At 35.1% G+C, this 12908-nt stretch overlaps 2 protein-coding genes across 2 annotated transcripts; both read left to right on the top strand.

The window, feature by feature from the left end:
* The first annotated feature begins 1400 nt into the window (after window positions 1–1400).
* LOC113730319 (eukaryotic translation initiation factor 2 subunit alpha homolog) lies at window positions 1401–4972 on the top strand. The gene is made up of 7 exons (XM_027254942.2): window positions 1401–1975; window positions 2877–2933; window positions 3025–3111; window positions 3199–3345; window positions 3477–3581; window positions 4361–4459; window positions 4608–4972. Exons 1-7 carry the CDS (start codon window positions 1592–1594, stop codon window positions 4761–4763), a joined length of 1035 nt encoding a protein of 344 aa, XP_027110743.1. The 5' UTR covers window positions 1401–1591; the 3' UTR covers window positions 4764–4972.
* Window positions 4973–7669: 2697 nt separating this feature from the next.
* LOC113720718 (probable methyltransferase PMT23) lies at window positions 7670–12334 on the top strand. Its single transcript, XM_072073791.1, has 8 exons — window positions 7670–8298; window positions 9249–9398; window positions 10198–10468; window positions 10557–10667; window positions 10898–11072; window positions 11169–11423; window positions 11511–11705; window positions 11864–12334. The coding sequence occupies exons 1-8, from the start codon at window positions 7813–7815 to the stop codon at window positions 12063–12065; spliced, it is 1845 nt and encodes a 614-aa protein (XP_071929892.1). The 5' UTR covers window positions 7670–7812; the 3' UTR covers window positions 12066–12334.
* The last annotated feature ends 574 nt before the right edge of the window (window positions 12335–12908 follow it).

The raw sequence follows: 12908 nt of genomic DNA on the forward strand, positions 1-12908 counted from the left end.
ACTCTCCATTCTTATACCTGAAATGGAATAGAAAAAGAAAATAAGAAATGCATACGTGTCTTTATAACATCTATATCTATATGTATTGCAGAGAGGGTTTTTAGCATAGATCCTCTCAATATCTTTCAAACTTTTCTTTTTTTTTTTTCTAGAATTTTGTATTTATTTTAATACATAAAATCTAATTAAAAACTGTAAAATAGTGGGTTATAACTAATTTTATCACTAGTGTAGGAATGTTACTTAGGATTAGTACATTACTAAAATTTGATGAGTACTTACTATTTTGTCTCTAATTTTCACGTTTTCTTACTCTGAATTTTAATAAGCTATTCTCTAATTGTTTCTTTTCTTTTTTACAAACAAATGAACAGAAATATTTCCTTGACATTTTTGAGCAAAATTTTTGAGAACATTTTTCGATGACCTTTGGATTTGTCGAATTAGTGTTTTAATTTCGAATGCATCACAAAAAAGGTATTGTTGCCTCCTCCAAAGTCATCGAAAGGTCATCTAAAGTCCAATAATCCCTGTGTTATTGGGATAATATTAGAAACCTCCTCTAAATTTTTTTAAATATTATTTAGCACCCTTGAAGTTTTAAATATATGACTTAACTGCCTTACATTTATTTATTTGGCCAAATATATTTGCTGACATCACCATTACAATTTCCAATACACCTTTTTATCTTCCCAATTACCTTTTTATCTCACATACATCACATCACAAAAAGTGCTACAGTAAAAATATTTCAAATAACTTACAATCCAAACACACTCAATTATTTGTGTAACAAAACCTTAAAAACATCATAAATCTTAAATGAAAACCCCGAGCTAGTAAAGTACCCCTTTGCTCTTTTTTGTTCAAAGTATATATATATGTACTTCTATATTACTTTGCCTATTCCAAGAACTACCAAGGTATTGTTACCTTCCAAACTATTTATGATAGCACCATCACAACTACAAAATTACACTAGATCCTAAAAATAGTAATTGTAAAGAAATGCACTATTTTCAATTCCATTCTATACGTATAAAATTAACTTCGGCCCTATTCTTTTACATCTCTTATCAACCCAATGACGCAAGTCTTCGAGTTATGCAAAATCATTAAAAGAAATAAATCAAAGCCATATCAAACGAGAATATCACCTAATCATCTTAAAAGACAAACCAAATGAGATTGTTGGAAAAGTAGAGGAGAAAAAGTATTTTTGTTTTTTATTCTTTAAGTTTTTTGAATTCTATTTGTTTGACATGTAAATTATAACTTAAATAAGGATTAACATACTCGTACTATATTAAACGAGGTAAGTGATATTTTAAAACTTATAGGGTGTCAAATAATATTATGAAAAATCTAAAGGGAAGTTTAGGAGCAAATCGGACAGCAGTAGCCATTAAACGCTCCAGAACGTCACAAAACCCAGCCTCTCCCGAAAAGAAAAAGAAAGAACCTTCAAAAACCCCCAGCAACGACACAAACCCTAACTTCCCCCTAATCTCTAATCCTCCTCCCTCCATACCCAAATCAATCAAGGAAAAAGGAAACCCTATCCCCCAAGCGATCCGTCCCAGAAGCTATGTCGACGAACACGCCGAATCTAGAGTGCCGGATGTACGAAGCTAGATACCCGGAGGTCGACCAGGCCGTCATGATACAGGTCAAGAGCATGGCCGACAGCGGTGCTTACGTGTCTTTGCTGGAGTACAACAACATCGAGGGTATGATCTTGTTCTCGGAACTCTCTCGTCGTCGGATTCGGAGCATCAGCAGTCTAATAAAAGTGGGTCGAATCGAACCCGTCATGGTTCTTAGGGTTGACAAAGAAAAAGGATACATCGATCTCAGCAAAAGAAGGGTTTCTGAAGAGGACATTCAGGCTTGCGAAGAGAGGTACAATAAAAGCAAGCTTGTGCATTCCATCATGCGCCATGTCGCCGAGACCATGAAGATTGACCTTGAGGTATTTTGCTCTTAACAATTCGATACATTTGTTTGGCTTTGGCTATAGAAATGCGACGTTTTTGTTTGAGGCGCTTTTGGGCTTGTTTAACTTCTTTTAATTTGGGCGAGAAGCGCATCGTCGAATTGGTATCTTTAATGGGTTCATTTACTGAATTTTTCTTCGCCTTTTATTTTTTTTGGGGGGGGGGAGAGGGGGTGCAAAGGAGTTTTATGGTTGATTTTAGCAGTCGGTGTAGAGGGGTGGCTTAAGTTTGAGATCTTATTTTTCTTGAGATCAGATTTGTGGTTATTGGAAATTATTGAACTATTTACTATACTAACACTTAGCAGCTTTGGTGGGATATGAATTGCAAATCAATTGTATAATGTGATGCTCTGAGATTGTGAATAGTGTTTTACTGGACTGGAATTCTTGGCACAAATAATTAGTGATTAGATCAAACTCTTATCTGATAAGCTTCCTCTACTCGGGTACCCTACTTGTGCAGAAGAAACAACTGAATTAACGAATCATTGCAGTGGACAGGGGGAAAGAAGATGGTAATTGTAACAGTAAGTCAGGTCCTACTGTTAGGTAGCATGTCAGCCCATCTTGTGTAGTGAAAAGACCTTATTGACGTAAATTACTTCTGAAATGTTGAACTTCTTTTGTCTCTATACTAGTGTTCTTGTCATGTGTTTCGAGAAGCTTATGAACTATTAATGATGCAAAGTGACTAGCTTCTCTTGCAACATTTTTCCTCCTTTGCATTCCTTTTTTTATTTTTTTTAAAAAAGGTTTTAATGTATCACTTTTGTTACAGAATTCAAAAGTAAGATGAAATTGTGTGTGTGTTTTGCGATACTTTCTCATCTTCATTTAAGTTTGCTATTTTTGTAATGCAAATTGTTCATGGCAGGATCTATATATTCATGTTGGCTGGCCTTTATACAGAAAATATGGTCATGCTTTTGAGGTAAGAGTTTGGATGGCATCTTGACGGATGTATATTGTTTCTTAATGTGTAAGTGAATTTGATGTTTGGGTATCATTAATTAATGTTGCAGGCATTCAAATTGATTGTTAGCGATCCAGATTCAGTTCTTAATTCCCTTACTCGTGAAGTTAAAGAAGTTGGACCTGACGGCCAAGAGGTAGTCCCTGCTCAGTTTTCAGATTCCCCATCCTACTTCCTTCTTCATAATTGTGACTAGGGATTTTGTCTTGTCGTCATTCTGTAGGTGTCTAAGGTGGTTCCTGCCATCTCAGAGGAAGTAAAAGATGCGTTGGTGAAAAACATTCGTAGAAGAATGACACCACAACCATTGAAGATTCGTGCAGATATCGAGATGAAATGTTTTCAATTTGATGGTGTTCTTCACATTAAGGTCATATTGCTCATCTCATCCAGCATCTTTCTCTATGCTTAAAATGTCATTTTAAGCAAATTATCATTCTACTGTGCAAAACTCTTTACTCCAGAATTAGGAATAATTATAATTGGTCTTTCACTCCACAGGAAGCAATGCGTAAAGCTGAAGCTGCAGGGAACAAGGATTGCCCTGTTAAAATTAAACTTGTTGCTCCTCCAGCCTATGTTCTCAACACCCAGACCCTTGACAAGGTATACTAATTTGGTAATTTGCTGTTTGTGTGAAATATAGCATTGTTCAAACCATCTTTATGGAGTAAATCAGTTAGCTAAGGACATGTTGTGGTCTTATTTATTTTCAGATACATCTTTGTTAAATCATTATGCATGTCTAGCTATGTGTCGGCCATCATTTATGGCGTTAAAGAGAGGAGCAAGCAAATACGCATCTGCTGATTGTTTCTACCAGCTATATCCATACTTTGCATTCTGGGGTGGTTTTTCCTGTTTAATTTGTGGCCTTTAAAAGTTAACTAATTCTTAACTCTACACAATTTTGTTAATTACAATAAATTCAATGATACATGTAGTCAAGACTCTTTTAAAAATCTATTTTCCAAAAGTTATACAGCACAATTTTACAATTCATAGCATGATAGTGTATTCAACAGTACTGCCGTATCTTTTTTCTCGACTTTTTAACCTCTTGACACATTTGCTCATGAACAAATGTTTTGTTTGTTTCTAGTTTTTGAGTTTTGTGTGTGAAGCTTAATTGGGACAAGAATAGAATTCAGCACGATTTCATCAGGCACTATCATAAATAAATGAATGATTAGTAATTATAGTTTTTAAGATTTAGTATGAATAGAGAGAATTGTTCAAAAATTAGGGAAAATGACGATGCGGTAAGAACAGAGAAAAAGTGAATTAATAGCTATTTCAATATCAAACAAGTTTCTGCACACGTGTAGAGGTTGAGCATGACCACTTATTCCCACTAATTCTTTTGTGTGTATTTCATACTGCAGGAGCAAGGGATTGCTATTCTCTACAAAGCAATTGACGCTTGTACTGAAGAGATAGAACGCCACAAGGGTAAACTTTCTGTTAAGGAGGCACCCAGAGTGGTGAGCATCAATTTTTTTTCCCTTGAATTTTGCGTCATGGAAATTTAAGCTGTCCTGATCCTGGAATTGTATATCATAATTTCTTCCAGTTCATTCTCTACCTTGTTTACTATCTTCTATATAATATGTGATGTGGTTCACTTTTTAGGTGAGCGAGCGGGATGATAAATTGCTTGCCGAACATATGGCTAAGCTAGGTCATGAGAATGAGGAGGTTAGCGGTGATGAAGATAGTGAAGAGGAGGAAGATACTGGAATGGGAGAAATTGATGTGGAGAACTCTGGACATGGCATAACAGACTAAAAATGCTGCCCGTCTATGCATTGGCCTTCTCTTTCTTTTTTCTTGCCTCATCTTTTCCAATTGAGCGTTTGAAGGAGTGTATATGGCGACAACCAGGATTCTAAAAATTTTTGTTTATTGGACTAATGCTCTTCGGCAGTTTTCGCGTAACGGTGTTAGATAGTATAGTGCAATGGCATGTTGTCTCTATTGTTTTGCTTAGTTGCTCATTCAAGTTGTTTTGGTCCTGGCTCTGATTTTTGTCATTCATATGGTTGGGACGCTTAACCTAGGATTAATCATGGTGCGCCTTGTTTTTCAGTGTTTACGAAGTGAGGAGTGAGCTCCATTCGTGAAGCCTAGCCTTGTTAGGCTGCGCCAGGTATACAAAGAACGCGGGAATCAAGATTTGTGGCTACTGACTATTGTACAAGCGGGGTTTTCCAATTAACACGGAAGGAATTATAAATAAGTTGATTAGTTGGTAGTGTCATAATGCAAAACGGTAGAATAAGAGTTCGGATCTTTAATGGCGAAACTAATAACAGAAATTAGAGTTCGGGGATTTTGAGGGTGAAACTAAAAGTTGAAACTTTGGTTTTTAGTAAGAGATTGCAATTGAAGGCAATGACCCATTAAGCAAGTAGCTGCCTGACTAAGGTTTCATTAGGGATTGGGGTGTTTTTGATAAAAAAGAATATTTTTGGATACGAAAAGGAGTTTTGAGGGGGGGTTTTTTTTTTTTTCCCAAAAGTTTTGAGGGGTTTGATGAACGTTATTCTATAAAAAATTATGAGCGGAGTTTTTGCTGTTAAAAATATTTTACTAAAAGTTCAAATGTGGTGTTTTTAGAATAATTTTTAAGATTTAAAAAATAAAAATAAAAATTTAATCATTTTATTCTATATTATGAACTAAATAAAGAAATAATTCTATTTAAAAATTTTTAAATTACACATTATTTCATATAATAAGTATTTATTAAATTATATATTCAAATAATATACTTAAACTTAAAAGTATTTAAACACTTAATAAGTACTTTGTCAAAAAAATAATAATAATAAGTACTTTGTCAAAAGCTTTATTAGTAAAGTGCCTTTTTATAAACTATTGTAATTTCAAACAGACCCTATGCATGCAGTCCCACTAGCATTCTGACTTATGCTATTGTACACATTTATATTTCAATTCAAAACAATACTTATATATTATAGTATAGGATAAAATATTTGAAAAAGGCAAAAAAAATTCAAAGCAGTATATGCTTAACATGTTTAATAAAAATGTTTATTTCATAAGTACAAAATGGACTTTCTTCCTTTTAATATCTTAAATAAGTTAAAATCAAATTTTTTTAACCTATTGTCTGTCAATATATGATAACAATTTAATAAAATAATTTAATTTAAAATGATTTATATGATATAGTAATTGTAGACTTATTTATCAATATATCATGTTATACCCACATATTAAAATTTTTAACATTAAAAATATCAAGTATAACTAATTCATTTTCCTCAATTTTAGAAACTTTTCTCTTATCTTGTAATCCTAAAATTGTTGAGTGCTTATATAATAATGCTCTTTGTAAATTTTAATATAAATTTAAAATAATATCTTTGTAAGATGTGTTTTTAAAATTTTCAAAATTATTAAAAAACTTTCACCATTTCCATCCTTTCTTACCTGCTAATTGGTTATCTGCGACTTTCTATGACTTTCAGATCTCTTATCACGATATCATCTTTCTTGTCGTAACCTTGCAATCTCATTCTTTCTTCTCCTTTCTTTTCGTCAAATCTTGTACTAGTTTAATTTCATTTTTTAATTTTTCGCACCACTCTGTTAACTTTTTGCTATTCTCTTTCTCTCGTTTATAGCTAGTTTCTAACTTTCTATCTTTGCCACCCAATTTCCTATTCTTTTTGCGTCACCATTCTTCCAAACCCTATAAATCCATAATTTGTTTTTTAGCCTAGTAGTACTTTATTTTCTATTTAGTGATTTCATGATTTAGAATTCACAAATGGTACCATTATTGATATTTTAAATTCATGACCAATGAATATTATTTTTTTTTGTTTTCTATATAATTTGCCATTTTAATTAGGATTACTAAGTTGAAGAGTAAAATATTGTTATTTACTTTTTTACTTTTAGTAGGGTTGGTGTTTTTTCCCTTTATTTATCCCCACATTAATAAATTTCAAATTAAATTCCTATGTAAGTGGGCTATTTCTTACTTTTAAATTCAAAAGACATGAAAGAATATATAACCATTAAAAAAAATTTTAATTCTATAAAAAAGAACGAGGAGTTATAATTCTTATTTAACCATTCAAAAAACTCTCCTTGTAATACATATAGATATAGATGTATGATATGTTGTTGCGGGAATAGCCAGCAAGAGAAAACACATGAGCCAACAAAAAATTTGCTTATTCAAAATTTAAAATTTTATTTAAATTTAACTTATTTATTTGCTTGAAAGCTACCAAATATAAAATGCCGTTCAACTTTAATTTTGAGCAGTCGACGAAGCAAACTCAAACTAGTTTTTAACAAGCCAAAGCTTGATAACCGGTTTTCAACAAAGCCAAAACTTTTTTATTAAAATAGTATGAACCCAACTCTGTCCACCTGCAATGCAGGGAAGGACCGCGATTTTCACAACCCGCCGCCACAGAATGCAGGGAGGGAGTAAGGGAGCTATGCCCCTCCGACAGATTCACTCAGAAGAGGACCCCACTTGTCACCTCAAATAACGACATTTCAAATCTTCCTCCCCCAGCCAGCACTGCAGTAGACTAAGCATCCCCATATCGGATCCCTTTTTACCTCCTTTCCCTCCGCGTTTCCTTTTCACCTCCTCCTTCCCATTCGAATCCTCTTTGACGCCGACGGCCCCCGCCCGCCCCCACCCCACCCTCATAATTCATAAAGATCCCAATTTCACAACCACCCCATAAATATATTCATTCAATTGGATACTGCATATCCACCGTTCCACTCTCTTATAGTAATTAATCACCAAAAGCCCCAAAAAAAAAGGGCAATAGCAACAATGCAAAGCCTCCTGAAAGAGAGAAAATACCCATTCATATTCCTCCTCTTCGTATTACTGATCGTTGCTGCTCTTTTTCTCATCTCCAATTCTCAGTCCCCAATCTACATCACCTCTGGCGATCTCACGCCAACTCAAACTGCGTCCCTTCCAAAATCACTTCCTTCAAAAGATGCAGCTGCCCCTCCCATCGATAGCTCAATAGTAATAATATCCACTGCCCCACCATCACAGAATCAAGAGGATTTTGTCAATAGTAGCAGTAGTACCCCGAGTGGTGAATATGAGTTTAAATGGAAGCTGTGTCAGGGTTCTGGGGCTGATTACATACCCTGTCTGGATAACTGGAAGGCCATCAAGGCCTTACCATCCAGGAGGCATATGGAGCATAGGGAAAGGCATTGCCCCAACCCCAATCCCACGTGTTTGGTGCCTCTGCCCAAGGGTTATAAGATTCCAGTTCCGTGGCCGAAGAGCAGGGACATGGTGAGCTTGTTACTACTTTGTTGGTAAGATTTTTTTTTTTTTGTGGTTCACTCTCTCTCTCTCTCTTTGTGGGGTGGGCTTTTACTTTCTTGGATCGAGCTGTATTGTACGATATTGGAAGTTGGGAAATCTAAGTTGAAAGATAAGATATTGCTCTGCTTTTCGATAGTGCCTTTAAGAAGTACTGATTGATGATGGACCAAAAAAAAATGGCACTGATTGATTGATCCACAAGGATGTTGTTTACTTACGTTTCAGGTAAGATTTAGCTTTAAAGGAACGTACACTTAAAAGTGGCACTACTTGTAAAAATATTCATGTGCATGTTCCTGATTATGTCAGAGGTCGTATTATAGCAGACGCGGTTTATGGCAAAGAAACGGCGCTTTTAAAATAACTCGATTTCGCTTATTTGATTACTACTAGACAACCTATTTATTGATCCGCATTTTATACTTGGATTCCGAGGCGTGGTTTAATAGAGCGAACCTGCAATGCAAGCTGCTAAATTTTAAATTTTTTTTTTTTTTTTGCATATCCTGTAGAAAAATTCAAATACTTTGTAAATTTGTTTACTAATTGCTTGTCTAAATGTTCTCCCTGCTTGCGTGTAACATCTTTAAGCCATTGGGAATCGAAACTCATACATCATGAGACTAAGCCCAAACATATCTAGTCTAGCAGAAACAATGACATTTACCAATTAGTGCCCTGGAATTCTCTTATTTCTTTGACTTCTTGGCCTGCAAAGTTTGTGTAAGAATGAATAGTCTTTGAGAAGGACAGAAAATGTAACTGCAGGGAGAGTAATAACTCTTATAGTTTGATCTGTATTAATTCTATTTCCGTGAATGAGGCTAGTGGAGTATGCTTTAGCTCTTTAAATTGTGACTGCTAATGGATACATCTTTCAGTTTTTAGATAGTGACTGTTCTCAATTTGTTGGACAGATATGGTATAGCAATGTTCCACAGCCAAAGCTCGTTGAGTACAAGAAGGACCAGCGTTGGGTGGTGAAATCTGATGATTATTTTGTTTTTCCTGGGGGTGGTACACAATTTAAAGATGGAGTTGGACGCTACATTGACTCCATAAAAAAGGTAACGCATCAAAAGATCTGCTCTAGTTTTGCAGGGTGAGAAATTTTATTCTATCTGCAATTGGATGGGAAAATTCAATTTATGAGTATGTATCTATTAAGAATGCTGTTTCTCGAGGCCTCCATACGATGGTCATAATAGCCACTGTTTCCTGTTTCACGTTGATTGTCATCAGTTTATACAAATGGTTTCCTCCTGCATAATGCCCCACCAAGGTGAGTATGTATCTGCAATTGGATGGGAAAATTCAATTTATGAGTATGTATCTATTAAGAATGCTGTTTCTCGAGGCCTCCATACGATGGTCATAATAGCCACTGTTTCCTGTTTCACGTTGATTGTCATCAGTTTATACAAATGGTTTCCTCCTGCATAATGCCCCACCAAGGTGAAAGCCAAAGAGAGGCTTGAGCGAAACTGAAACTCAGATTTGCAGATTCTGATGGTAGTGTTAGCATTTGATTGCAATGCATACAAACTGTTTTGCACAGTGGCAACTATGCAAACTATATCAGAATCAGATAACTGAGAGCAATTAGATTTCTTTCTGGGCTTCCTTGGTGTATGATGTAGAGTATAGGTGGTGGTGTTTCTCTCATTATGAAGCTGAGGTTTTTCTTTGGTATGTTGCATACTTGGGGGAACAATTGGTAAAGCATGAAAAAGAGTAGTGATTTCGATTCTCTATATTTTCTGGTCAGAATAAAGCAATAGAAGAACGCATCAATGTGATTTGCTGTGTTATATTTGCTTCACTACTGTCACTCCTATTCCAGAATTGATTCTTTACTTTCTCCAGATTCTACCAACTATTGAGTGGGGAAAGCACACTAGAGTTGTTTTAGACGTTGGTTGTGGTGTTGCTAGTTTTGGAGGTTATTTGTTGGAGAAAGATGTTATTACTATGTCATTTGCTCCAAAGGATGAACATGAAGCTCAGATACAATTTGCACTTGAAAGGGGAATTCCTGCTACTCTATCTGTCATTGGAACCCAAAGGTTGACATTTCCAGATAATGCTTATGATGTGATTCACTGTGCAAGATGCAGGGTTCACTGGGATGCAAATGGTAGGAAATTGTTTTATAAAGTTTCATGCTTCTATCCATATTATTTTGATTAAGATCCAATAATCAGGTGATTGAGTGAAACCCACAGGTGGAAAACCTTTGATGGAGCTAAATAGGATTCTTAGGCCAGGAGGATATTTTATATGGTCTGCTACACCAGTTTACAGAAAGGAAGAAAGAGATCAGAATGTCTGGAAAGGTTTACCCTTAACATTATACTTTTGCTATTATTTTAACTTTTTATGACTATTTACTTCACCTGAAATTTGCAAAGGCATACCATATTGTTATCATATAATTCAGTTAGCAGTTTAACAATTGTCATATTTGACTACTCTCAAAAGTGCATACTGGAAAAAAGAATGTTAAGATGCTTACTGTGGTAACAACTGTATCTCATATTATGAGTTTTTACCATGTTTCTTGCAGCAATGGTTGCACTAACTGAAGCAATCTGCTGGACGACGGTGAAGAAGACCTTTTTTGATTCATCAGGAGTTGGTCTAGTTATTTACCAAAAGCCTGTTTCATCTTCTTGCTATGTTAATAGAAAAGAAAATAATCCACCTTTGTGCGATCAGAATAACAGACCAAATAGTTCATGGTACATTTACCATAGTTTGATGGTGCTCTCAATTGCTACCAATTGCCATTTTATGATCCTTATCACTTCATCTGAACATTGAATTTCTGGTTAAAGGTATGTGCATCTGGATGGATGTCTTCAGTCACTTCCGATAACAGGCACTGGTGATAATTACAACTGGCCGGCACCGTGGCCTGAAAGGTTAAACAGTAAACCTGCAAGCCTATCGAGTGAACCAGATGCTGAAGAAATCTTCAACGAGGACACAAAGCATTGGTCTGCCCTTGTCTCAGATGTTTATATTGGAGGCCTTTCTATAAACTGGTCAAGGGTTAGAAATGTGATGGACATGAATGCTGGTTATGGAGGGTAAGAAAGTTAAAACGAGAAGGTGTTTCTGTGTTCCACTATATTTAGCTGTTCAGAATCTCAGTTCTTCCTGATCATGGGTTATAGGTTTGCTGCTGCTCTCATTGATCTACCACTATGGGTGATTAATGTGGTTCCAATCAATGCGCCAGATACTTTACCGATTATCTTTGATAGGGGCCTGATAGGATTATACCATGACTGGTGCGAGTCCCTTAGCACTTATCCTCGAGCATATGATCTTCTGCACTCCAGTTTCCTCTTCAGAAACTTGACTCAAAGGTAAAAGCATCATATCTTCTACCATTTCGTGCATAAAAGTTACAAATCAAAGTTCTAAATCATCCATTATCCATCTAAGTTTTCATGCACGCTCCTCCTCCATCTTCGTTGCGAAGTCAAATTTTCTGAGGACTTGTACTTTTTCTGTTTCCACTTAGATGTGGCATCGTAGATGTAGTTGTGGAAGTCGATCGGGTGCTAAGACCAGGAGGTATTTTTCTAGTCCAAGACTCCACAGAAATGATTACCAAGGTTGGCTCAATTCTGCAATCACTGCATTGGTCAATCACTGTACATCAGGAACAGTTTCTTGTTGGGAGGAAAGGGTTTTGGCGCCCTGATGAGAAAAGCAGGATATGAAAAGGCTGCCAAATTTTGTACTTGTACAGTGTTATCATCGATATCCCTCTCCTTTAACTGTCATAAAGAAGACTGTCAGCAAGGCATAGCGGCACATCTTTATCGTGAACGTGAAGCTGTTCATTCATGTTTCTAGTATATTTAAACTGGGTATATGTGATTTTCAAGGTGAAAAAGAGATTTTGATGGTTCAAGTCAGTTTATATAGATGCGAAGCTGAGATTTACAAAGTTACAAGCTTCATTAATTCAAGAGTGAATTTGGGAACATATCATGTTATTTGGCACTTCGAAAATGGGCAAGTAATGCCGTCCATCCGCTCTCCCAAGGGCCAACATACCCTATCGCCACCTACGGCACACGAAAGCTCTTTGCTTGAAGGACTGTCGTCTTGCTTGCCATAAATGACCGCAGACCGCTTATCCTACTTTTAGGTAACGGAAAATCACTCGAAACGCTTCTCACATTTTATAAAATAAAATTTTTTATTATTTATTTTTAAAAATATAATTTTATATTTTTTATAAATTTATATTTTTTAGAAGCAAAATTATTAAATTAAATTTCATATAATTATATATTTTCGTCCCTCATATTTTATAAAAATAAATTTTTTTGTCTCTCATATTTTAAAAAATGAATTTTCTCATCACTCACTTTTATAAAATGAATTTTTTTATCTCTCATTGATCATGTGTACGAATAGTTTCTTTTTTTTTAATAAATTCATGTATATATCTATTTGATTTCACTTAAATAATACGAATATAATATAATATATTTATATTTGATTTTATCTTTAACTACAATTAGCTTATTCAGGTGAAATTAAATAAAAATAAA

This window comes from Coffea arabica, chromosome 2c, assembly GCF_036785885.1.
Source record: "Coffea arabica cultivar ET-39 chromosome 2c, Coffea Arabica ET-39 HiFi, whole genome shotgun sequence".
Lineage (NCBI taxonomy): Eukaryota > Viridiplantae > Streptophyta > Magnoliopsida > Gentianales > Rubiaceae > Coffea > Coffea arabica.